The sequence below is a fragment of the Platichthys flesus genome, chromosome 15, assembly GCF_949316205.1.
Source record: "Platichthys flesus chromosome 15, fPlaFle2.1, whole genome shotgun sequence".
Classification (NCBI taxonomy): domain Eukaryota; kingdom Metazoa; phylum Chordata; class Actinopteri; order Pleuronectiformes; family Pleuronectidae; genus Platichthys; species Platichthys flesus.
The window spans coordinates 5,233,788-5,259,047 of record NC_084959.1 but is presented as its reverse complement, the minus strand read 5'-3'; the positions used below and the strand labels follow the sequence as shown (position 1 = coordinate 5,259,047).

Here is a 25,260-nt window from a genome sequence, read left to right as displayed (position 1 = left end):
GACCATTTACATCTGGAGCATATATTTAAAACATCATTGAGTGCAGTTTAAACAAAATTCTCTCCAACTGTTTAATTTTACTTTGTAGTCACACAATCAGCCAGAAAATAATTTGTTTTTTATTCATAATACCACAATGTCACATAGTGACCACATATTGCTTGTGTTTTTCTATGTGTGTGTGTGTATCTATGTGTGTGTGTGTGTTTGTACTTGTTTTTCCAGTTACGTCCTCCGGAATTCACTGACATGTTTAACATGACCTCATGCATAACACAGGCTTGGTTCACACCAAACACTCATAAACACATTCGTACAAATCTTTGGCAAAATTCTTCCACAAATTCCCGTTAACACAAGTGCTCGCCTTGTTTGCTCTGTGTCCTTAACGGCTGTTTAAGGAGCTTCAAATCTCATCGTGTGTGAATGTAGTCAACGTATATTATGGTTCTTTCACAATAAATAAAATACAAAGTCTTTCTTCAGACTGTAGGAACAGGAAGTGGATATCTGGTAACGTTTGATAGGAGTCCAATCCCCCCCACAAACTCCAGGTCGAACTCTGTACAGGGTGATCTGACATAAATTGGTCATAAAAACCCACTGACACACACACACACACACACATACACACACACACAGCTTATGCAATACATTAAAAAAAGAGTGTTATTAGAGGACAAAGATCCTCCACATCCTACCAGTTGAGAGAAAACATTGAACACACTGTTGTCAGTAGAGTACAACAATGCAACACAGCTCACTGATGAGTACGTTGCATAATGTAAAGTTTTTGCCCTGATGAGCTTTGACAGCTGGAGCGCTGCAGAGTTTCAAATTTTGGCCTCCGACGTTTTTGTAAAGTGATTAAAGTGTTTCTACAAAAGTGGAGTTTCAGAGAGTGAAAGTTATCCCCGTGTGGGATGACGCACGGTGGACTTGCCCTTTCCTCTTCCCGGCCCAGCTCTTTGTAAGCCAGCAACGAGACCTGAGCGCTCTCTTCTGAATGGGCTTAGTGGGAGCTGGTTGTCCGGCCCACTCAAGTTTATGTGACTTCAAAGCAAATTCACTGGTCCTCTCATTTTTTATTTGTCAGTTTTCTGATCTTCATCCTCTTAGATTTCTCACCGGACCTCAATTTTTTCAGATCTGATATCACAAAAGAAGCTTAAAAGACCATTTACCTACTGTTCTTTAACTCTAAACTTGTATTATATGTTTTGTGTAAATATTCACTCAGATCCTTGTATTTTATAATGTTGTTTTTTTTCATAATTACTAAATTAACCTTAATTCATGGTTAATCATTTTCTATGTATTTCTGTAACACATTAGAAAACATGACTTTTCTTGTGAATCAGGGTTGAAAAAACTATCAAGCATTTCACCAATTTAAACTGCAACTCTGATTCAGAGGTTGATTTGATTCATACATTTGAGAGAACTTACGAAAAAACATATTAATGGTGTTAACTGCATATTTAGGGCCCTAGCACTGACAAGCACTGACAGGTGAGGCCCTATTGAAATTGTAATTATTATTATTATTATTCAGGACAATTAATTTGTTTTTTGAGGGCTTTAACATGCTCATATTCTTACCAAAATTTGCAGAAAATTATAAAGTGGTGAACATTTAGGTATGCTGGAGGAATTTTCCATGGGCGTCGCAAAATGGCTCAACAGTGCCCTGAGACCCCCGGAACGTGTTCCCATTGACCGATCTTCACAAAAATCGATACTCAGGTGTATCATTACCAGACAATCAAAAAAGTCTAGGTGCAATTGGAAAAACGCAACAGGAAACATAATTAATCTCATTTACCTCAGTCCTTCTGGCTTCTAATTGGTTCGGTGTCGGGGGTCCCAATGGCAGCCGGCTGGGCCACGTCGCTGGTTCTTCCTGCTCCTCAGCCGGTTCTTCCTCTTCTGTCCTAGATGAAATCCCTCTGGCGTGATCTGTGCTCTGTTTCTGCACTGTGGATGTTGTTTAACAGATGTTGGCCAGTAACAACAATGAGTTTGAACTTTAATTACTCTCTTATAACATGTGGTTTCATAGGCAACTTCATATAAACACCATAACACAACTCACTCAGAGGTCACACCTTCCCCCCGTGCACGTGACCTGAACCTACGACCTGAGCCACTGTCCAACCTGCGTTTTTAACAATACCAAATAACCCCAACAGTCCTGGAGATGCATCAGATATCGGCAATCAATCGGCCTGATCCGCAAACCGACTGGTGTGTATGTGCGTGCGTGCGTGTGTGTGTGTGTGTGTGTGTGTGTGTGTGTGTGTGTGCGTGCACCATACAGGCGTGCATTTGCATGGCCTCTCCAGGGAGCTGTCAGGGCTACATTGACGTTCTCCATGTCCGAAGTGGATGACAAATTGGAGGTTATGGATGGAAAAATACCGACAGCCTACACACGTGTAACAACACTTAGCATTCGTGTGCACACGTGCAGAGGCCGTTGAGCCGGTGATGAAGATGGTGAAATGCAATGAAATCATAAACTCCCAGATGATTGAATGGACTCGACGGAGCAGAAAGCAAAGTCGAGGTCACAAACTGCTGAACTTCAGATTCATGCTGTTAACGCAGATGATGCTTTGTGTTGATAATAATCCTTGAGGTGTTTTTGTTTTGTGGCTTTTCTGTAGATCCTCTTCAGGTGAAACACATTTCAGACTCATTAATTGTGAACGTGAAAGTGACGCAGCTCCTGCTCTGTAACCTCCACACTTTACACAAGACTGTAAATGATGCAACAGGCTCCATTACTGCGTGGGGTCCTGGAGGAAACAGTCCGAAAGGCCACACTGTTCACACTTGTTTATATTTGTCATGGTTGCGTTGTGTGTGTGTCTGGACAATGATGGATTGCACCATAGCTTGTTGACTGGGAGAGTCAGGTTTGTTTTTACTGGTCTTCAGTTACTGTACAGCCAACGTGAAGAAATCTGAGCTCCTGGTAAGAATTTGCGTTGGGAAATTATGAGGTTTTCAGTTTTAATAAACATCTGTTTATTAAAGAAATAGTCAGGCTACCTCTGTAATGGTTTCACATTTTCTAATCAAGTTGATCTGCCTGAGATAATAAATAATGACTGAAAGTTGGGAATCATGTGAGGATTCTCTGGCAAAGCGTGTTGGAAATATGAGAAAGGAAGATGGTTATTTAAGTTTTAGAAAGTTCATCTCATAATTAAAAAGCTGCCTGACATCAGAGCAGGTTAAAGAGCCACGCTAATGTTTTCTGCATGTGTTTGCATGGAATCACTTTAATTTTCCAAAGGTCCTGCAGTTTTTTCTTTTCCTTTCAGTGTTTTGCAGAGACGTGAAAATCGCTCGGGACTAAATGGCGAAAATGCATTTTGTTGCATTTATTATGTTTTGATCAGAGCTACTTAAGAATTATGTGATAATACCGATGTGAATTTGAATGACTGACCTTTTTTGGTATAGTTGTCGATCACAGGCGGCTTCGAAACTACAGCAACAGCAATTGATTCTGTAGTTCGGGGCTCGAGCTTCTCTGTGGAGCAGAGTCAGGGTTCAGCAGCAGGTCTCAACTCGTCACGGCTCAATTTCTGCAGCTCACATTCAGATAGAAAGCTGCAACCAGCATCACCACAGGTCGACAGGCAGCTCCAAACAGGCAGAGTACTGCACGAGTCATTTTAAATCAAATCGATAATTCAGGCAAACTGGAAAAGGGCATAAATAAAAGTTCTAAAGATTTTGGCATTTGTTTTATGTTCCCATCATAAAACAGGCTCTTCGGTAATTGAACTTCTCCTGTGAGGTGTAATTAAAACCGCCCACTAAAACAAATAGAGGACCAATCAAAAGCTTGGATGGAGTCTGTAATCAGCTGTACATCATCTCACAGAACTCATCTGTCCTGTAATTCTGACTGGAGAGAAATTAGAGGTCAGTTTGCTTGTCTTTACTTTCATGGGCACACGTGAATAACAAACTAAAGGGCCTCCTTGTATCGGAAACAAAACCAAAGTCACTCTGTACTTCTTGATTGAAACACTGAGGGTGGATGTGCAGGAGGTTTCTTCCTGGAGCAGGTTGGCACACGAGAGATGGAAACTTCATCAGGGTGTTTCTTTAATATCTGTTGGTTTTTTATCGTCTTTATCTGTCAGCTGCCTGATCCGGATACAGCACAATGAGATCATAGTCATCAGCATCTCCACCCCCGGGAACAGAGAAGACACACACACACACACGTACGCACACACACACACACCAAACCCACACCTTGTCCTTCACCTAACCACAATCCAAATCTTCCCTTTAACCTTTACCAGGAGTGTTAATTGTTTCATAAAGTTTAAGCTGCACATTTTTCCATCTTCTGTTGCCAAAGAGTTTCCCTCAAGCTCTGTGAATCTTCCGTGAACCTTTGCTTCTCTCGGACTCTCAGATTTTTGCGGAAGTTGCTCTCCCTTCTTTACCATCTTTATAAGACAGATCATTTTGTCTGAATCTCCTCCTGATGTGGAGGCTATTCAGCCTAAAGGGGTAAATTTCTCTCTGCAGTTCTTGGACATATCGATGTGACACATGAACGTAATCGTTGATTCAAAAAATATCATTCGACACAACAAGACTTCAACTTGTTTGTTAATGCTGTCAAAAGATGGAAAAGAAAACTTTAACTCCAAACAGCAAGTCACTGAATAAACAAACTCGCTCCTATAATCGGAGCACTGTTTGGTTTTGAACCTTCCCATTCATCGTGTGCACGGCTGCAGGGACCCTTGGTTCATGAGTCAGACAGAGTTTCCACACGGCCATTATCCTGTCCAGACCCCTGCTGACAAATGCAAATGGATTGTGCAGACCGCAACAGAAATTACCCATTTGATATTGTAAAGGCAGATTGTATTAATGCAGACTCAGGCTGTTACAAAAGACACAGGACTCCTGCAGGCTCGGCTGTGCAGGTTTCTGTGTAAATGCTTTTTAGATTGTTTAGCTTTCACAGCTACTTAAGTCGTAATTCCTCGTTAATTTATTTGACAGATGCTGATGAGAGTCTGTCAAACATACTGTGTCATTGATTAGAATCTGGTGCACAAGGTGTGTTGCCTTCCTTCGTGTTACAGTGGAGCAGGAATCCCCAGTGAAAATAAGGAACTCGAACTATGAAAGCTGATGGGGAGCAGTGTCCTGAGATGTCTGCTAAACGCCGTGGGGGGGCAAGTTAAACACCAGTGTGCACAAAGTGGTTCTGAGCTATTCATTTATACTTTTAAAGTGTAATTGTCATGTAACCTCATATCACCCAAACATCCTGTGCAGAGTTGTCCCTCAATCAGCTCCAGTAAAGTGATCATGTCTGTGGAAATTAGAGTTACTTTCTCTTGGTGTCTGCGTCCTAAGAGTTTTTCTTGAGCTCCTGCTGTGGAAGATTTTTGACCTTTGCCTGAGACACTGTTTCCTCCTCCATCCTCCTGCATGTTTTTACATGATACAAGGGGAAATCCTGTATTTTTAGTACACTGTGGTGAAATAGATTTTCCCCGGAGTCCTGGAAAAAACTGACGTAATTACCATGGAAGAGGTGGGGACCAGTAATTCAAACTGGGTGTGACAAGGCTGGTGATCTGTGTTTGATGGATGGGTCCATGGAGGAGTGTTTTTAGGTGTGAGTAGACTCACCTGGCGTATGGACGTGTACTGTTAATACAGTTTTTTGACCTTCTACATACAGTCTGTGTGTTTCTTGTGTCTCTCAATAATTCACAACAACTGTTCTCGACCACTGCTCCTCTGCCAGATCCTCTCTCACACTGTGGCATTAACACTTTGACCCACTTTGCCTGATTTCTCTTCTTTTTCTTGGAAAAACCATTTCAACCTGTTGCTGTGATGCTAATACTCAACAATCCCTCCTCGGAACAACCTTCCTATCACATGTTGGAGGTAAGAGGTTATTATCCCTCTATCTCTATATGAAGTTTCCAATCACAAGAGGGTGTAAATTAGCAGGCATTAGGACCCAGCAGAATGTGGTAAGTGTGCTTTTGTAGGTGAAGGAATGTGGCCCTGCATTGTTTTTACCCTGAGAGAATCTGAGGGAACCAGGAAATGCAAAGAAGCCAGGGAGGACTCCGGGGAAAGGAGAACAGGGTATTATGAAAACTGACACACACTTTAATCAGGTCATGTTCAGAGACAGTGTATATACGCCCATTGTTCGCTAAACAAAATCTGTGTTGCTAGTTGTAACACTGGTATGAAAGAGTTTCCTGGTTGGACAAAACAGAAAGTTCGGCTTCTCAGGACCTGCAGCTGATTAACTGGCTTAGTGGCATCACCCCTATAAGATATATACTTAAACACTTCCATCAGCTTTCCCAGGTGGAGGCCAGTAAGGACCGACTGGTAAGTGACAAACACTTTGTAATGTCATTTCACGCCATGATTTCCATTCCATTCCATCAACCTGTGAATATAATAATAATGATTTTATTCTATTAACATTCATTCACTTTCATCAGAGATATCATGTTGTACTTACTTTGTTTTTAAAGGCGCAGAGCAGACACGATAATATTAGGTGGATAATTTTTTATCCTTTGTAAAAATCTGTTGCACAAGGAGAAATATGAGTAAGTTCATCCAGGACTTTACACCATACATGTCACAGCCGATGGATTAGATAACTTTGTCCCTCGGTTGTTCATCTCCTGCTATAAAACTAATATTTAGGCTGCAAGCAGGAGCGGGTCTTTCATCTTAAGCCTGAAACATGCTTCTGCGTTTTCACGGGCCCGTAAGCGCAAGAGCCCTTCCGGGTCCCTTACGTGCTTATGTTTCCCTCCTTACGTGCTGACGGGTGTCGACCCCCTTTTCTAAAATTTACGGCAAAGCTCCGCAAGCTCACTCAGCCCGCAAGGCTGTGATTGGTCTGCTCTACATCCCTTCTGGAGCTGCATTTCCGGTTTCATGCCCCATAATACCGGCAGAAATCACGGAAGATTTAGAAGAACGAATATGGACCAAATAGAAGAGCACTTGGCAGAAGATATCCGATAGTATGATCACTTGTATAACCTGTCACTGACTGGCGGATTTGTCCGCCAGAAAAAGGCTACGAGGAGCCGCAGTGGCTATGTAAATAAACAATCGACGAAGAAGAAAGAAGGCGTCTCTAAGGTCGTCTCGACAAAAAGCATTACTCCGCCTAGTGTTCTGGCGCGGAATTGCTTTGTAAGACGCACAACGGTTGGGGAAGCATGAATGAAAACGAGTCTTGCGCCACAGCGGCGTGAAAAGACGCAGACGCAGTCACAGAAGCATGTTTCAGGCTTTAGTGTTCGGGGGACGATAAACAGAGACATTTCACATATATTCTATGTATATATAAAGTGTCCCCATGATCGTTGCTGTCTCTGGCCTTATCCTCTGTGCTGTTACTCATTCTCACAACTACACAATTCAACACAACAACCACACTAATGTCTTTACTTTCTACACATGCGAGAAGGCTTTTACATCATAACTTGGAGACAAAAACGAACAAACTTACCTGAGAGTCTGTGCCTCAGTCTGATTGTCCCTCTCTGTCCTCAGCTTGTGGCCTTTTCCTGAGGACACATCGGTGAAACATTTCCATAAGCACTTCATTACTTTCTTATGTCAATGTGCATCCGATATCACGAGTGTCCTTATACTTAAATGGCATTTCGGTGCAGTGTTTTCCTCACAGGTTATTTACAGCAGCAGTGGGGAAACACCACCCATTAACCAATCTAAAGCTAATAATATGTCGATTAGATTTAGATGTCGTTTTTCAATGAATTAAGACTATTTATTTCCTAAATGCACAGTGGCAGCAATTTCACATGCAGTAAGACAAGATAATGCACTTAGAACGTAATGGTTTTGGGTGAATTAATCTTAAATATTATATAAATATTACTACATTACCATTGACAACAGATCATGCATTTTATGTATGAAATCCACAATTTTTTATGTAACCAAGCATTCTTTGACATAAATACATAAATATAAACCTAGAGTTAGATTCAAGATTGAACTGAGAGGTGAAACAAACAAAATGAAGTCTGGTTAAATGTGAACATGTTCTATTCTGATAGAATTAAAGCTTGTTTTTAGTGAACTGAGGAAGAACTCAGTAAACTCTGAGGTCACATTGCTCTAAGAGAGAGAGAGACAGAGTGTGTGTGTGTGTATGTGTTTGTGGAGGGGGGCGTGGTTGTGTGTGATCTTGCAATGCTGTTAAATCACTAGTGCAAAGGGAATGAGCTGATCTGTGATCAGAGCAGTCTGGAGAGTTCAGAGAGAGCGAGGGTGCATGTTGATGAGGTTACGCTCAGTAGGTGTAACATGTCTGAAACTCTAGACCTCCATGCTGGGTCTGAAACTACAAACATTGTTCAAATGGGTCTTTTCCTTTAAAAAACTTTAATTACATCTTCCTGTAATGGTCAAACAATGTTCTTAACTTCATTTTAACTGTATATGGAGTAATTGATAGTGAAATGTTGGTCCTTCAAGTATGAAAGTAAAGGACTTGAAAGCTTTAACCTCCACCACTAATCCTCAGAGAGAAGATTCAACATCCTACCTGCAACTAGAACCCGGAGTAGAGGAAGTCAGCAGGTTATAAAATGTGGAGAAACTCACTGCAGCACATAACGAGAAGCAGGATTTATCTTTCTCCAGGTTTAACGTGGTATGTGTGAAATTCTGGCTGCTTCAGGTTACACAAAATGGACAAATAACCTTGTGAATAGGTCAAAATAGTTTGAACTCAAATATGTAAGGAATCATTTAGAGAGAATGTCAGTCTGCAGGCAGGCTGAACTACAGCTGCTGCTTTTCAAGCATGCCTGTGTGAACGTTAGGAACACGTTCATGCTGCAGGTTGTATAGTAATGTGAGAATTTTCTTTGAAAACTCACGTTAAAATGCTTTAATTTCTCACTCCTGTATTTTAGGAACCATGCCCCTGTCTCGTGTCTGTGGAATATTGGTTCTCCTCAGTTTTGGTTTGATTTCCATCCCCCCTCCTTGCCACGGAGGGAACATTCTGGTGTTCCCCATTGACGGCAGCTCCTGGCTCAACATGAAGCTGCTGCTGGAGGAGCTTCATGCCAGAGGACACAGCCTCACTGTGATCCGAGGTAGCACCAGCTGGCACATCCCAGAGGAGTCTCCTCTTTACACATCCATTACAATTCAAATGGATGAGGGTATGGAGAACTTCTTTGAAGTTTACCTGCAGGAACAAATGAAGGTATGCCATCATCATGGGTCTGGGTCGTCTAGTTATTTAATTATTAAAATTCATATTTATTGGATTTCTTAATACTTATTTTCTTACGGTTCTTTTCAGGCGCTGAGAGACGGGGCATCATTCCTAACTTCCTTCAAAATCACAAAGGATTTCATCTCCATGATATTCAAAGCTCATTCTATGTGCTCTGATGCCCTCATTCAAATGTTAGATGATGAAAACCTGGTCAAAAGATTAAGGGACACCCAATATGATCTTGTTCTCACTGACCCGGCCGTACCACCAGGGGTTCTGTTAGCAAAGTATCTCAAACTGCCCCTGGTGCTACATGTTCGTTGGATCCCCAGCGGAGACGGGCAATTTGCCATAGCCCCCTCCCCACTCTCTTATATTCCAGTGCCAGGATCGGGTTTAACCGACAAAATGAATTTCATGCAGAGGATCAAGAACCTGTTAATTTACGGCATAATATTGTTCCAGCACAAATTCATGGTCTGGCCAATCTATGATGTTGCCTGCAGTAAATTTATCGAGGGTGAATGTGACATAATCTCGATGCTTCAGGATGCAGACATATGGCTGTTCAGGTCAGACTTTGTGTTTGACTTCCCTCGGCCCACGATGCCGAACGTCATCTACATCGGAGGGTTCCAGTGCAAACCGGCCGAGCCTTTGCCAGCGGACCTGGAGCAGTTCGTTCAGAGCGCTGGGGAGCATGGTGTGATCATCATGAGTCTGGGAACCATGGTTGAGGCTTTACCAAAAGAGGCTGCAGATGAGATCGCCGGCGCTTTTGCCAAGATGCCTCAGAAGGTAACGTACTCGTTACTAAATGCTGAAAGCTAGAAATGATCCAGAGAGATCTTGAGATATTTAATTGCAGCAATTAATCAACAAGAGATCAAGTCAAAAACAAAAACAAATATAAATCCTTCGTAGCCTGTTGGGCCAAAAATGAATCATAATAAAGGTTATGGAAATCAGAGGGAGTGATCTCTTGATTCATGATGAAATGTATTGATGTTACCAGATAAATAGTTCCTCTTTTATATTGCCATCTTTGAGTATCTTGGGTATCTCAGGCTGCAGCAGTGGAAACACCATCGTGTTGCTGTAAACACTGAAAACAGATGCTGCTTGTGAATATGTGGAATCTGTAGACGAGGGCTAACTGCAGGTAAACAATCCAGCAAATTGATATTGATTATTTTTGTTTACTGATCAGGTGATATGGCGACACAAAGGGGAGCGTCCCTCCACTTTGGGCAACAACACGCTCATCGTGGACTGGATGCCGCAGAGGGACCTCCTTGGCCACCCTCAGACCAAAGTCTTTGTAGCTCATGGAGGAACCAACGGAGTCCAGGAGGCCATTTACAACGGGGTGCCCGTGCTCGGCTTACCACTGTTCCTTGACCAGTTTGACAACCTTGTACGTTTGAAGGAGAGAGGAGCTGCCAAGATCATTGAGCTGGGCGACCTTAATGGACAGAGTTTCGAACAAGGTCTTCGGGAAGTGCTCCTGCAGGACAAGTACAGACAGAACATGCAACGACTGTCTAGCTTGCACAGAGATCAGCCTATAGCACCCATGGATCACGCTATCTTCTGGGTGGAGTATGTGATCCGTCACAAAGGGGCAGCACACCTGCGTACGGAGGCTTATAAGATGCCCTGGTACACGTACTATAGTTTAGATGTTCTGTTAGTGTTGCTGACTGCTGCGGCTGCACTGCTGCTCTTTACTGTGGCTGTTTTCAGGTTCCTGTGCTGCAGAAGTAGAAGGAAGACAAAAGCTAAAGCTGAATGAGTTTCAAAATGTTAAGAAATCTTATAGAATAGGTTCTCTAAATCTCTGTAGACACAAACGTAATGTTCATCTTAAGGTATCTCATTTGTGCGTCTTTGTTATATAGGAAGTGAAATGACAACCAGTACCAGTACCAGTTGTGTTTGGGATTTTTGGGCTAAAACCAATTCAAATGTGACAAACCTAACTTGTTATATGAATTGTCTATCATTTTATGTTGATTAGAGCAAAGATCAATATATTTGTATTATTTCAAAGGAAAGTCTCTGTGTCATTATTGCTACAGAATCAAATATACTGTTCATGTTCCCCAGTGCAAATCCCACACTATGCTGAAGGTGGAATAGAATACAATAGAATAGTATTGAAAATAATAGAAAACCATTATTGTCAGTGTATAAGAGAAACCACTACAGCGAAATTAGAGGGGCTATTTTTGCAAAACCATGCACATTCATATAGAAAAAAACAAGAAATACTTAATATGCCTGAAGTGCTGAAAACGAGACTATCACAGCAGATGTTTTCTAGTCAGACTATGAGACCAAATACAAAGTAAAACAGAGACAACAACACACAGGAGCTGTCTCGACCACTGCTCCTCCGCCAGATCATCTCATAAACTGTGGTAATAACACGTTGACTCACTTTGCCTGATTTCTCTTCTGTTTTCTCGGAAAAGCCTGTTCAACCTCTCACTGTGATGCTAATATTCAACAATTGAAACAACCTTCCTATCACATGTTGGGGTCAATGTGGGCCAGAGGTTATTTCTCCTCTATCTCTATATGAAGTTTCCAATCACCACAGGCCGTAAATGGGCAGACATTAGGACCCAGCAGAGAGTTCTCAATGTTACTTTGAAGGTAAGGAATGTGGCTCTCCCTTGAATACATCCTGGGAAAATCTGAGGTAACCAGGAAATGCAAAGAAGCCGGAAGAGACTCCGGGAAAGGAGAAAAAAGGTATCGTGAAAAGTGACTCACACAATATGCAGGTCATCTTAAAATACGCTACTCAAAAAGATTAAGGGAACAACTGATTGTGTCTGTTTAACAACAAGTCAGTTAAACTTCAGAAATATTTATTAGTCCATTTAGGAAGAAGTGTTAGTGAATTGATTTCACCTGCTTTGGTGCAAATGCAAGTGACAAAAGGTGCAATGGAGGCAAAAGCAAGACAACTAATGTCTAACTAATGTCTACCTTCAAAAAGGGAATGGTTCTACATGTGGTGGCCACAGACAGTTGCTCTCTCCTTATCCTTCCTGACTGATTCTTCTCTAGCTCCTTCTTCTGCTTGTGTCCTTGTCACTACTGGTAGCAGGAGGCGGTAGCTGCAGCCCAATCAGGTTGCACAGGTAGTCCAGCTTGTCCAGGATGCAACATCCACACGTGCAGTCACAAGAAGGTTTTCTGTGTCTCTCAGCACAGTCTCAAGAGTATGGATGAGACAGTGCTGAGAGACCAAACTAACAAACTAAACAATTGCCTGAATGATTAACATATTAAGCGAGAATAATCATAAGATGCAGGTTAATACATTTTTTTAAATTTGCTCCACCTCAAACTAGTACAGCAATAAAATGCATCTTAGAAATAGCGCTATCTGTTATCAAAGTGCTTTCACACGATCTGTGAACTTGCAACGCTGTTATCTCACTAGTGCAAAAGGGACTGAACTGATATGTGATCAGAGCAGTGAGTGAGGGGGCATGTTGATGATGTTACTCTCCTGTCTCCTGCACGCTCTACTCAGCCCCCCCCCCCCCCCCCCCACACACACACCCCTCACCTACTGCAAAATGAGTATTACCAGTAGGTGAGAACATGTCTGTCTTCTCCTGGTGTGTGATGCATGTAAATGAGCAACTCTGGACCTCCATCCTGGACCTGAATCAACAAACATAATCCAAATGGGTCTTTTTCTTGAAATAAAAACGTGTACATTTGATCCCTTAAGTTCATCTTCCTGTAATATTATAACACTTGTGCTAGAATTTGTAGTCCAGGAATTTAATTGGTGATGGAGTAATTTATAGTGAAATGTTGGTACTTCAAGTATGAAAGTAAAGGATTTGAAAGCTTTACCCTCCCCCAATAATCCTTAGAGTGATATCAGAGGACTTTCCTAGGTTCAACAGAGTTCATATCTGAAACTTGCTTCCTACATTCAACTGGCAGCTATTGTCAGATCTGGCAACAGGAACATGCATTAGATTAAAAAAAAAAGTAGGTGAAGAAAGTACAAAAGAAGAAGCAGGATTTTCCAGGAAACTTGTCTTTCTCCAGGTTTAAAAAGATGGTTCACCCAAAAATGAAAATTCCCTCATTATCTGCACACCGCCAATGCAGATGGAGGGGTGGGTGATGCATTAGAGACCACATAACACTTTTGGAGTTTCAGGGGGGGGTTAAAGTTTTGCTGGCAACGGAAGTAAATGTCGATCAATTCTTCTAACGTAAAAAAAACAACAGTAAAAAACATTGACTGACTTCAAACTGCTCCTGTGGTGTTCAAATTCAACTCAAAAAAGCATAATTCACTCCATGTTTTAGCCTGAACATCCGCTGCTATCCTCCTGCCCTGAGCCGTGTTCTAGCACACACACATCGCACAAGCTTGCGCATTTATGCTCTCACCAAAAGTGCACGTGACAACATCCGACAGAACTTCCTGCAGTAGCTTCAGCTAGGCGGCTTATGCTACTTAAACTAGCATGCTACTAGAATTAGTGATGATACCGCAACTAGTTGAAGCTACTGGAACTAGCATTGCTACCTGAACTAGTGATGCTTCTGGAACTAGCGATGCTACAGGTACTTATCGTGAGTTTTCGCTGATCTCGTCGAGTGCACACCTCGGGCGAGAGCTTGTGTGTAGTGCATGTGCTCGAACGTGAACACTTCTCCAGAGGAGAATATCAGAGGACATTAAGACTAAAAACATGGTGCAAATGACACCGTTTTGGGAGGAACTTGAATGTCTGGGCTTATGGACACTTGGATGACACCACAGGAGCAGTATGGAGGCATTTTCTTTTATTACGTCTGAAGAAGGGGTCCCATTGCCTTCAATTGTATTTGATTTGGCTGCAACACTGTTTACCCCTGAAGCTCCAAAAGTGTTTTGTGGACTCAAACACTTCACCCACCACCTCTAGCGGCAGAGTGTTGAGTAGAGAATTAGTGGATTTTCCTTTTTGGGTGAACTATCCTTTTGCCATGTTATGTGTGAAATTCCAGAAGGTTCAAGTTACCCAACCTGGACCAATAACCTTATGAAATAGGTCACATGTGTTTAATAGTGACAGAGAAAAACACTCATGAAACTTCACAGAAGTTCACACACTACTTTGACAACATGATCAGGTTGTCAGTGATAAATCTACGAAGGCATATTAAATAAGAGGTTAATACATAGGTTGTTAACTGCAGAATATTGTCTGCAGCATCATAGCTTTGTATGACATATGCATTGTAACTCATTTACCGTTATGGACCAATCAGATGTGGAGTTTGAACTCAAATATGCAAGGAATCCTTTAGCGTGAAAGTCAGCGTGCAGGCAGGCAGAACTACAGCTGCCACTCTCAAGCATGGGTGAGTGAATCTCAGGAGCATATTCATGTTAATGATAGTATTATAATTTTCACTCTATAAACTTGGGAAAACTCACATATTAAAATACTATTGTTTCTCACTCCTGTATTTTAGGATCCATGCCCCTGTCTCGTGTCTGTGGAATATTGGTTCTCCTCAGTGTTGGTCTGATTTCCATCCCCCCTCCTTGCCACGGAGGGAACATTCTGGTGTTCCCCATTGACGGCAGCCACTGGATCAACATGAAGCTGCTGCTGGAGGAGCTTCATGCCAGAGGACACAGCCTCACTGTGATCCGGAGCAGCAAAAGCTGGTACATCCCAGAGGAGTCTCCTCTTTACACATCCATTACCATTCAAATGGATGAGAGTCTGGAGAACTTCTTTGATGAGTTCCTGCAGCAACACATGAAGGTATGCAATCATGGATGATGTTCTGGGACATACTGGGTCATCTAGTCATTTAAATATTACAATTCATATTTATTGGATTTTCATCATACTTATTTTCTCACGAATTTTTCAGGTTCTGAGAGACGAGGCGTCAATTCTAACTACCATCAAAATCACAAATGATTTCCTCTCCATGATAACTCATGCTCATTCCATCTGGTATGATGCCATAAGTCAATTATTAGATGATAGAAATATGGTCAAAAGATTAAGGGACGCCCAATATGATCTTGTTCTCACTGACCCGGCCGTAGCACCAGGGGTTCTGTTAGCAAAGTATCTCAAACTGCCCCTGGTGCTAAATGTTCGGTGGATCCCTGCTGGAGACGGACAGTTTGCCATAGCCCCCTCCCCACTCTCTTATATCCCAGTGCCAGGATCGGGCTTAACCGACAAAATGAATTTCATGCAGAGGATCAAGAACCTGCTTTTCTACGGCATCTTATTGTTCCAGAACAAATTCTTGATCGGGCCAATCTATGATGTTGCCTGCAGTAAATACATTGAGGATGACTGTGACATCATCTCGATGCTTCAGGATGCAGACATATGGCTGTTCAGGTCAGACTTTGTGTTCGACTTCCCTCGGCCCACGATGCCGAACGTCATCTACATCGGAGGGTTCCAGTGCAAACCGGCCCAGCCTCTGCCAGCGGACCTGGAGCAGTTCGTTCAGAGTGCTGGGGAGCATGGTGTGATCATCATGACTCTGGGAACCTTGGTGAACGCTTTACCCAAAGAGGCAGCAGATGACATCGCCAGCGTCTTTGCCAAGATGCCTCAGAAGGTAACATGCTCGTTAAATGTTAAAAGCTAGAAATGTGCAACAGAGCAATTAATCAACATCAGATGAAATAAAAAAATAACACTGGAATGCATCGGATGACTTTTTGAATCTATCTACATTCACATGCAGGTAGCTGTTATTAAACAACCAACATGTCATCTAGACCTAGCATTGCTCCAATAAGATTCACTGTTTGTGATTTGTTTGGAAAAAAGTGTGACTTGTGTGGTGTGTGAAAGAAACTGTTAGGAATATCAAAGTGCTTAGTGACGGCTGGGAGTTGTGAGGAGTTGTTGAGTCCTTCAGGTCACCTCAATGACTCCTAATGACCCAACTAGTTAAATTAGAACGTTTTTAACCCACCTGGATATACCTTTAAACAGTGTACAGATAATGGAAGATGTAGTCCAGTGACCCGGATATCCCTTCACTACACAGGAAGCCTCAATAGATTGGCGTTTGGTCCCTGAAGCTAATTCATCATCAGATGATGGCCGATGGGCTCCCAGATTGTGGCTGTCGTATTGTCTGTCTGCTCATGGACAGATGTGCAGCAAATTGATATTGATACTTTGTTTACTGATCAGGTGATATGGCGACACAAAGGGGAGCGTCCCTCCACTTTGGGAAACAACACACTCATCGTGGACTGGATGCCACAGAGGGACCTCCTGGGCCACCCTCAGACCAAAGTCTTTGTAGCTCATGGAGGAACCAACGGAGTCCAGGAGGCCATTTACCATGGGGTGCCCGTGGTCGGTATACCCCTGTTCTTTGACCAGTTTGACAACCTTGTACGATTGAAGGAGAGAGGAGCTGCCAAGATCATTGAACTGGGCGACCTTAATGGACAGAGTTTCGAACAATTGCTTCAGGAAGTGCTCCTGCAAGACAGCTGCAGACAGAACATGCAGAGACTGTCTAGCTTGCACAGAGATCAGCCTATAGCACCCATGGATCACGCTATCTTCTGGGTGGAGTATGTAATCCGTCACAAAGGGGCAGCACACCTGCGTACGGAGGCTTATAAGATGCCCTGGTACTCGTACTACAGTTTAGATGTTCTGTTAGCGTTGCTGACTGCTGCGGCTGCACTGCTGCTCTTTACTGTGGCTGTTTTCTGGTTCCTATGCTGCAGAAGTAGAAGGAAGACAAAATCTAAAGCTGATTGAGTTTCAAAATGTTAAGAAATCTTATAAAATGGGTTCTCTAAAGCTCTGTAGACACAAACGTAATGTTCATTCTAAGGTATCTAATTTTTGCTAGAGAATCAAATATCCTGCTCATGATCCCCCTGTGGAAATCCCAAAAAAATCTTCCATACAAAGTTTCCAATTACCAGAGGCTGTAATTGGGCAGACATTAGGACACAGCAGAGAGTTCTCAATGTTACTTTGAAGATAAAGGACTGTGGCCCTGCATTGGATATATCCTTATAAAATCTTAGGTAACCAGGAAATGCAAAGAAGCCAGAGAAGACTCCGGGAAAGGAGAAAAAAGGTTAAGGGAACATGTAATCGTGTCAGTTTAAAAACAAGTCAGTTAAACTTCAGGAATATTTATTTGTCAATTTTGGAAGAAGTGATAGTGAATTGATTTCACTTGCTTTGGTGCAAATGCAAGTGACAACAGGTGCAATGGAGGCAAAAGCAAAACAACCCTCGAAAAGGGATTGGTTTTACATATAGTGGCCACTGACAGTTGCTCTCTCCTTATCCTTCCTGACTGATTCTTCTCTAGCTTTGTCCTTTGTTGTGTCCTTTTCACTACTGGTAGCAGGAGGATGTAGCTGCAGCCCAATCAGGTTACACAGGTAGTCCAGCTCCTCCTGGATGACACATCCATAAGTGCAGTCTCAAGATGGTTTTCAGCGTCTCTCAGCAGTCTCAAGAGCATGGAGGAGACAGCAGGAGACCAAACTAACAAACCAAACAATTGGCTGAATGATTAACAGATTAAGCAAGAATAATCATTTTTTGCAGGATAAAACAATGTTGTAAATTTGCTTCTCCTCAAACTACTACAACAATAAAATGCTTCTTACACATGAACACATCTGTTATCAAAGTGCTTTCACACACGATTTGTTAACTTGCAACTCTGTTATCTCACTAGTGCAAAAGGGACTGAACTGATATGTGATCAGAGCAGTGAGCAAGGGGTCATGTTGATGATATTACTATCCTGCCTCCTGCACGCTCTACTCAGCTCCCCCCCCCCCCTTGCCTTGAGTTAAAAACTTGTACATTTGATCTCTCAGGTATATCTTTCTGTAATGTTCAAACTTTGGTGCTCAAAATGTTTAGTGTAGTAATTTAATTGGTGATGGAGTACTTTATAGTGAAATGTTTGTACTTCAAGTATGAAAGTAAAGGATTTGAAAGCTTTACCCTCCACGACTAATCCTCAGAGTGATATCGGAGGACTTTCCTAGGTTCAACAGAGTTCATATCTGAAACCTGCACCCTACATTCAACTGGTAGCTATTGTCAGATCTGGCAACAGGAACATGCATTAGAAAAATCAGCAGGTGAAGAAAGCACATGACAAGAAGTAGGATTTTTCCAGGAAACTTGTCTTTCTCCAGGTTTAAAAGGATAGTCCACCCAAAAATGAAAACTCCCCTTTATCTGCCCACCACCAATGCTGATGGAGGGGTGGGTGAAGTGTTAGAGTCCACATAACACTTTTGGAGTTTCAGGGGGATCACAATGTTGCTGCCAACGGAAGTACATGGGGATCAATTCTTCTAACGTAAAAAAACAACAGAAGAAAACATTGACTGACTCCATAATGCTCCTGTGGTGTTCAAATTCAACTCAAAAAGGCTTCACCTACTCTATGTTTTAGCCTGAACATCCGTTGCTATCCTTCTGCCCCGAGCCGCGTTCGAGCGCAAAAACCGCACATGCTCCTTTATGCTCTCACCAAAAGGGCACGTGACGACATCAGTGAGAACTTGCTGCCTTAACTTCAGCTAGGCAGCTAATGCTCCTGGAAATAGTGATGCTACTAGAACTATAGATGCTCCCTGAACTAGTGATGCTACTAGTGATGCTACCTGAACTAGTAATGCTACTGGAACTAGCGATGCTACTAGAACTAGTGATTCTACCTGACCTAGTGATGCTACTTGAACTAGGGATGCTATAAGAAATATTGATGCTACCTCAACTAGCGATGCTACTATAACTAATGATACTACTAGTGATGCTATTTTAACTAGTGGTGCTAATAGTAATGCTACCTGAACTAGTGATGCTATTAGAACTAGAGATGCTACCTGAAGTAGTGATGCTACTAGTGATGCTACTGGAACTAGCGATGCTACAGGTACTTATCGTGATTTTTCGCTGATCTCGTCTCGTGCACACCTTGGGCAAGAGATTGTGTGTAGTGAATGTGCTCGAGCGTCAACGCGCCTCCAGAGGAGGATATCAGAGGACATTAAGACTAAAAACATGGTGCAAATGACACCGTTTTGAGTCAACTTGAATGTCTGGGCTTAAGGACACTTGGATGACACCACAGGAGCAGTATTGAGGCATTTTCTTTTATTACGTCTGAAGAAGGAGTCCCATTGCCTTCAATTGTATATGATCTTTCTGCAACACTGTTTACCCCTGAAACTCCAAAAGCGTTTTGTGGAATCATACACTTCACCCACCACCTCGTAGTGTTGAGTATAGAATGAGTGGATTTCCATTTTTGGGTGAACTATCCCTTTGCCATGTTATGTTTGAAATTCCAGAAGGTTCAAGTTACCCAACCCGGAGCAACAACCATATGAAAGAGGTCACATGTGTTAACGTGTGACAGAGAAAAAACACTCATGAAACTTCACACAACTTCACACACTAGTTTGACAACATGATCAGGTTGTCATTGATAAATCTAAGAAGGCATATTAAATAAGAAGTTAATACTTTGGTTGTTAACTGCAGAAGATTGTCTGCAGCATCATAGCTTTGTATTACACATACATTGTAACTCATTTACCGTTATGGACCAATCAGATGTGGAGTTTGAACTCAAATATGCAAGGAATCCTTTAGAGGGAATGTCAGCGTGCAGGCAGGCAGATCTACGGCTGCCACTCTCGAGCATGGGTGAGTGAATCTCAGGAGCATATTCATGTTGTTGATAGTATTATAATTTTCACTCTATAAACTTGGGAAAACTCACATATTAAAATACTATTGTTTCTCACTCCTGTATTTTAGGAACCATGCCCCTGTCTCGTGTCTGTGGGATATTGGTTCTCCTCAGCTTTGATCTGATTTCCATCCCCCCTCCTTGCCACGGAGGGAACATTCTGGTGTTCCCCATTGACGGCAGCCACTGGATCAACATGAAGCTGCTGCTGGAGGAGCTTCATGCCAGAGGACACAGCATCACTGTGATCCGGGGCAGCACCAGCTGGTACATCCCAGAGGAGTCTCCTCTTTACACTTCCATTACAATAAAAATGGATGAGAGTATGGAGAACTTCTTTGATGAGTTCCTGCAGCAACACATGAAGGTATGCCATCATGGTTGATGTACTGTGCCCCACTGGGTCGTGTAGTTAATTCATTATTATAATTTATATTTATTGGATTTTCTTACTACTTATTTTCTTACGTTTTTTTTCAGGCGCAGAGAGACGGGGCGTCAATTCTAGCTTCAATCAAAATAGCAACTGATTTCCTCTCCATGATAACTCAGGTTCATTCTCTCTGGTATGGTGCCATCAGTCAATTATTAGATGATGAAAATATGGTCAAAAGATTAAGGGACGCCCAATATGATCTTGTTCTTACTGACCCGGCCATAGCACCAGGAGTTCTGTTAGCAAAGTATCTCAAACTGCCCCTGGTGTTAAATGTTCGGTGGATCCCCGGCGGAGACGGACAATTTGCGATAGCCCCCTCCCCACTCTCTTATATCCCAGTGCCAGGATCGGGTTTAACCGACAAAATGAATTTCATGCAGAGGATCAAGAACCTATTTTTCTACAGCATCATATTGTTCCAGAACAAATTCTTGATCGGGCCAATATATGATGTTGCCTGCAATAAATACATTGAGGGTGAATGTGACATCATCTCGATGCTTCAGGATGCAGACATATGGCTGTTCAGGTCAGACTTTGTGTTTGATTTCCCTCGGCCCACGATGCCGAACGTCATCTACATCGGAGGGTTCCAGTGCAAACCGGCCCAGCCGCTGCCAGCGGACCTGGAGCAGTTCGTTCAGAGCGCTGGGGAGCATGGTGTGATCATCATGACTCTGGGAACCTTGGTGAACGCTTTACCCAAAGAGGCTGCAGAAGAGATTGCCAGCGCCTTTGCCAAGATGCCTCAGAAGGTAAGGTACTCGTTAAATGTTAAAAGCCAGAAATGTGCCACAGAGCAATTAATCAATAGCAACATTAAAAAAACGCTGAAATGCATCGGCTGACTTTTTAAATCTATATTCACATGCAGGTTGCCGTTATTAGAGATGAAATTTCATCTAGACCTAACACACCTACAATAAGATTCACTGTTTGTGATTTGTTTGGAAAAAAGTGTGACTAGTGTGCTGTGTAAAAGAAACTATTAGGAATATTCAAGTCTTAAGGAAAGGTCAACTGGACTTGGTTGAGTTTCACCTTCTTTCAGGCTTCTTCAGTTCTAACTGACTGCTGGGACTCCCAGGTATTAGTGACTGCTGGGAGTTGTTAGGAGTTGTTGAGTCCTTCAGGTCCCCTAAATGACTCCTAATGACCCTACTATTTAAATTAGAAAGTTTTTAGCTCACCTGGATCTGTACACCTTTAAACAGTGTACAGATAATGGAAGATGTAGTCCAGTGACTATCCCTTCACTACACAGGAAGCCTCAATAGATTGGCCTTTGGTCCCAGAGGCTAGTTCATCATCAGATGATGGCCGATGGGCTCCCAGATTGTTGTTGCCAGATTGTCTGTCTGCTCATGAACAGAGGTGCAACAAATTGATATTGATTATTTTTGTTTACTGATCAGGTGATATGGCGACACAAAGGGGAGCGTCCCTCCACTTTGGGAAACAACACGCTCATCATGGACTGGATGCCGCAGAGGGACCTCCTGGCTCACCCTCAGACCAAAGTCTTTGTAGCTCATGGAGGAACCAACGGAGTCCAGGAGGCCATTTACCACGGGGTGCCCGTGGTCGGTATACCCCTGTTCTTTGACCAGTTTGACAACCTTGTTCGTTTGAAGGAGAGAGGAGCTGCCAAGATCATTGAGCTGGGCGATCTTAATGGACAGAGTTTCAAACAAGGTCTTCAGGAGGTGCTCCTGCAGGATAGCTACAGACAGAACATGCAGAGACTGTCTAGCTTGCACAGAGATCAGGCAATAGCACCCATGGATCACGCTATCTTCTGGGTGGAGTATGTGATCCGTCACAAAGGGGCAGCACACCTGCGTACGGAGGCTTATAAGATGCCCTGGTACTCGTACTATAGTTTAGATGTTCTGTTAGTGTTGCTGACTGCTGCGGCTGCACTGCTGTTCTGTACTATGGCTGTTTTCTGGTTATTATGCTGCAGAAGTAGAAGGAAGACAAAAACCAAAGCTGAATGAGCCTTGAAATGTTTAGATATCTGCTTGAATGGTCCTTTATGGTACATTATTTGTACGTATTTGTTATAGTAGAAGTAAAATGACAACCAGTTAACTGATTTAGTATGTATATACATTTAAATATAAATATAGCCCTATAAAAATAGTAGAGCCTCTTTCCTGTTTCAATATTAGCTATCAACTGTTTCTTCATAGATTCATATTTTTGGTTAAAAATGTATAATTGCTGTCTCATCTACACAAGTCTTTAAATTTATATCCACTATAACATTAAAACATATGGAACCGAAAACTCCAATCGCTGTCTCCGCTTCATTCATGTCTAAGGTGCCAAACCCCAACATTTTTGGATCATCTAAAACCAATTCAGATGTGACAAAGATCATATCAAAGTCTCTGTGTCATTATTGCTACAAAGTATACTGTTCATGTTACCACTGTGAACATCCAAAAAAATGCTAAAGTTTTGATAGAATATAATAGAAAGCCATTATCGACATTGTATGAGAGTTCATTTCTCTAACCATAGGGTCAATATGAATTGTCTTGGTATCCATGTAAAGCCAACACTTTCTGCAGATGTGGTTCGGGTACATTCATTTCTCTTATACAAGAGACAATGCAATATTTTCTCTGTGATGAAGTGCTGGTACAGGATTGTGTGAGCTGCAGTGAAGTGAATCACAATATCACAACCACATGTACCATTTCCAGGACGCCACCGGCAACCAGTACTCTGTGGAAAATTTAGATCAATTTGGCATCGCTTGTTATTCTTTATGTTTATATCGATCCACATAAATAACATCAGCCTCTAAAGTAAAATCAGAGCCACCGAGAAGAAGGACCTAAAAAAACTGCTCTGGAAAATTTCTTTAATTTCAGAAAATAGACCGTTACCACTTTTCCCCCTCTCTCTGGACGAGTCCAAAAAACAGATGCCTTGAAACGATCAGAGCCTGGAGGGGAAATTTCTCTTTGATAAAACACATGGTTTCCATTTATGAGGCTGCAAGTTAAATTACGTTTTTACTTATTATTCAGTGATACTCAGCCTCAGACTCCTGGGCTGATGAGTAAAACAAAGATGTGAAGATTATTCCAGGGTGCACGCATGCACACACACACACACACACACACACACACACACACACACACACACACACACATACCTACACACACTCAGTGTAATCACCTGCAATCATGTTGTTGTCCAAGAGAATCAAAATTGAATACGTATTTGGATCAGTAGAAACAATGACCTTGCCATAATCTGCAGTAGTTCAAAAAAACAAATGCTTTGTTACAGATTTGCACAAAAAAAAGGAAAGATTTTACAGAAATATTATTTTCACATAGAGTTAGTTGCATCTGCATTGTGTCCACACGTTGCTGCTGCTGAAGGAGGAAGCTACAGAAGTGGTTTTAAGAGCTTCTCTGAATCCATGAAAAACAAATACAAGTTCAACTTTACCACAGCCGCTGTTCTCCGCCAGTGAGGAAAACACGATCTCCTCACAGATATTTTATTTTAAAGCTAAAGAAGGATGTGTGTTGACGCTAACAGGATTTTCTGGCTACGTGTGACTTTAGGAATCTGGTGGGCATGGACATAAAACACAGCTTTGGCAAAACGGGTGAATGATTTGCAATCAAAACCCAGTGGATAAATAAAGTGGAAGAATTGATGCAATTGTTTCTTGAGTGTAAAACACATTTTAATGACCCAGAGGAATAGTCCAAACTGATAAGTGTAATTGCGGTGTTTCATTTGAACAAATAATGATCCTGTTTGAGTTTGTCCTCCAGCATGATCGAGTTTAATAGCCTATTCCATTCTAGTTTAAATTTAAGTACAAGACAAACTAATGTTTCTTTTCTCTAGATCATACGATTTTACGTAACACTAATACTTTTAAGATACAAGTTTCTTTATCTGTCCTTCATTAATTTTGTACTTTTCTTCTTCTTACTTTTACCTATAACACATCTAGTTAAAATACAATACTGGACAACCAGCAACAACCACATGGATGAAATAAAACACGAAAGTTCCAAATCACAGTCAGGCGGTATCAGAATGAAAGCGGGACGTGTTATGTCTGTAAATCGAACCCAGGCCTTTTGGGCTGTTTCACACCTCCAGACTATCACAGGGAAGATTTGCTCTGGGACTTTCCTGATTTCCAACTGTGATTATCTGGGAATGTGAAGATTTTGACAGATCCAAACGTAAACCTCCCAAACTGCACCGATTATATCAAACAAATGAGACGTTCAGGAGTTGATTGTGATCTTAAGGTCAATTTGAAATTGTAGGCAAGTTAGAAAAATATGGATCTTCTTAATTTGGTCCATATTCCTTTAAGAGGCTGACAACTTTTGACCTCAAGGGACCATTGACTATAAACTTCCATCCCATGTATCATAATATGTCCTCTAAGAATAACTAACCTCAAGGAGGATAAAGCTTAAAGTCAACATCCACTACAACCCTTAACTCCTGTGATAATCCATCTACTTCTAAGTTGCACAGTTATCACGTTTAGTTCTCCTGATTGCTTTTGCCCTGAGGGACGCCTCGACTCGTCCAGACACAAGGTCAGACGCCCTAACATCTGCAGCAGGAGCAGATCACTTAGACACACAAAACAGGTGCTGTGCATGTTTCTGTCTCCTTGCTGCAGCCTCCCTCCCTCCCTGTGTCCTCCTCCCTC

The 25,260-nt window shown here is 42.1% G+C and overlaps 3 protein-coding genes across 3 annotated transcripts; all 3 read left to right on the top strand.

Annotated features, from left to right (window-relative positions):
• The first annotated feature begins 6,116 nt into the window (after nucleotides 1-6,116).
• Nucleotides 6,117-11,718, top strand: LOC133970020 (UDP-glucuronosyltransferase 1A5-like). The gene is made up of 4 exons (XM_062406806.1): nucleotides 6,117-6,414; nucleotides 9,000-9,298; nucleotides 9,398-10,111; nucleotides 10,524-11,718. Exons 2-4 carry the CDS (start codon nucleotides 9,005-9,007, stop codon nucleotides 11,106-11,108), a joined length of 1,593 nt encoding a protein of 530 aa, XP_062262790.1. The 5' UTR covers nucleotides 6,117-6,414; nucleotides 9,000-9,004; the 3' UTR covers nucleotides 11,109-11,718.
• Nucleotides 11,719-14,444: 2,726 nt separating this feature from the next.
• On the top strand, nucleotides 14,445-18,000 carry LOC133969993 (UDP-glucuronosyltransferase 2C1-like). The gene is made up of 4 exons (XM_062406767.1): nucleotides 14,445-14,710; nucleotides 14,825-15,123; nucleotides 15,236-15,949; nucleotides 16,537-18,000. Exons 1-4 carry the CDS (start codon nucleotides 14,707-14,709, stop codon nucleotides 17,119-17,121), a joined length of 1,602 nt encoding a protein of 533 aa, XP_062262751.1. The 5' UTR covers nucleotides 14,445-14,706; the 3' UTR covers nucleotides 17,122-18,000.
• Nucleotides 18,001-19,930: 1,930 nt separating this feature from the next.
• LOC133970106 (UDP-glucuronosyltransferase 2C1-like) lies at nucleotides 19,931-22,841 on the top strand. Its single transcript, XM_062406932.1, has 4 exons — nucleotides 19,931-20,058; nucleotides 20,173-20,471; nucleotides 20,585-21,298; nucleotides 21,959-22,841. The coding sequence occupies exons 1-4, from the start codon at nucleotides 19,953-19,955 to the stop codon at nucleotides 22,541-22,543; spliced, it is 1,704 nt and encodes a 567-aa protein (XP_062262916.1). The 5' UTR covers nucleotides 19,931-19,952; the 3' UTR covers nucleotides 22,544-22,841.
• The last annotated feature ends 2,419 nt before the right edge of the window (nucleotides 22,842-25,260 follow it).

What these genes read in the sequence shown, in the direction of transcription:
- LOC133969993 (XM_062406767.1), top strand. An exon ending in TCCTGCAGCAACACATGAAG is followed by an intron (nt 15,124 to 15,235) that starts GTATGCAATCAT and finishes CGAATTTTTCAG; the next exon opens with GTTCTGAGAGACGAGGCGTC. An exon ending in TTGCCAAGATGCCTCAGAAG is followed by an intron (nt 15,950 to 16,536) that starts GTAACATGCTCG and finishes TTTACTGATCAG; the next exon opens with GTGATATGGCGACACAAAGG.
- LOC133970106 (XM_062406932.1), top strand. Translation starts at nt 19,953, where the DNA reads ATGGACCAATCAGATGTGGAGTTTGAACTCAAATATGCAAGGAATCCT. An exon ending in TCCTGCAGCAACACATGAAG is followed by an intron (nt 20,472 to 20,584) that starts GTATGCCATCAT and finishes GTTTTTTTTCAG; the next exon opens with GCGCAGAGAGACGGGGCGTC. An exon ending in TTGCCAAGATGCCTCAGAAG is followed by an intron (nt 21,299 to 21,958) that starts GTAAGGTACTCG and finishes TTTACTGATCAG; the next exon opens with GTGATATGGCGACACAAAGG.
- LOC133970020 (XM_062406806.1), top strand. Translation starts at nt 9,005, where the DNA reads ATGCCCCTGTCTCGTGTCTGTGGAATATTGGTTCTCCTCAGTTTTGGT. An exon ending in ACCTGCAGGAACAAATGAAG is followed by an intron (nt 9,299 to 9,397) that starts GTATGCCATCAT and finishes GGTTCTTTTCAG; the next exon opens with GCGCTGAGAGACGGGGCATC. An exon ending in TTGCCAAGATGCCTCAGAAG is followed by an intron (nt 10,112 to 10,523) that starts GTAACGTACTCG and finishes TTTACTGATCAG; the next exon opens with GTGATATGGCGACACAAAGG.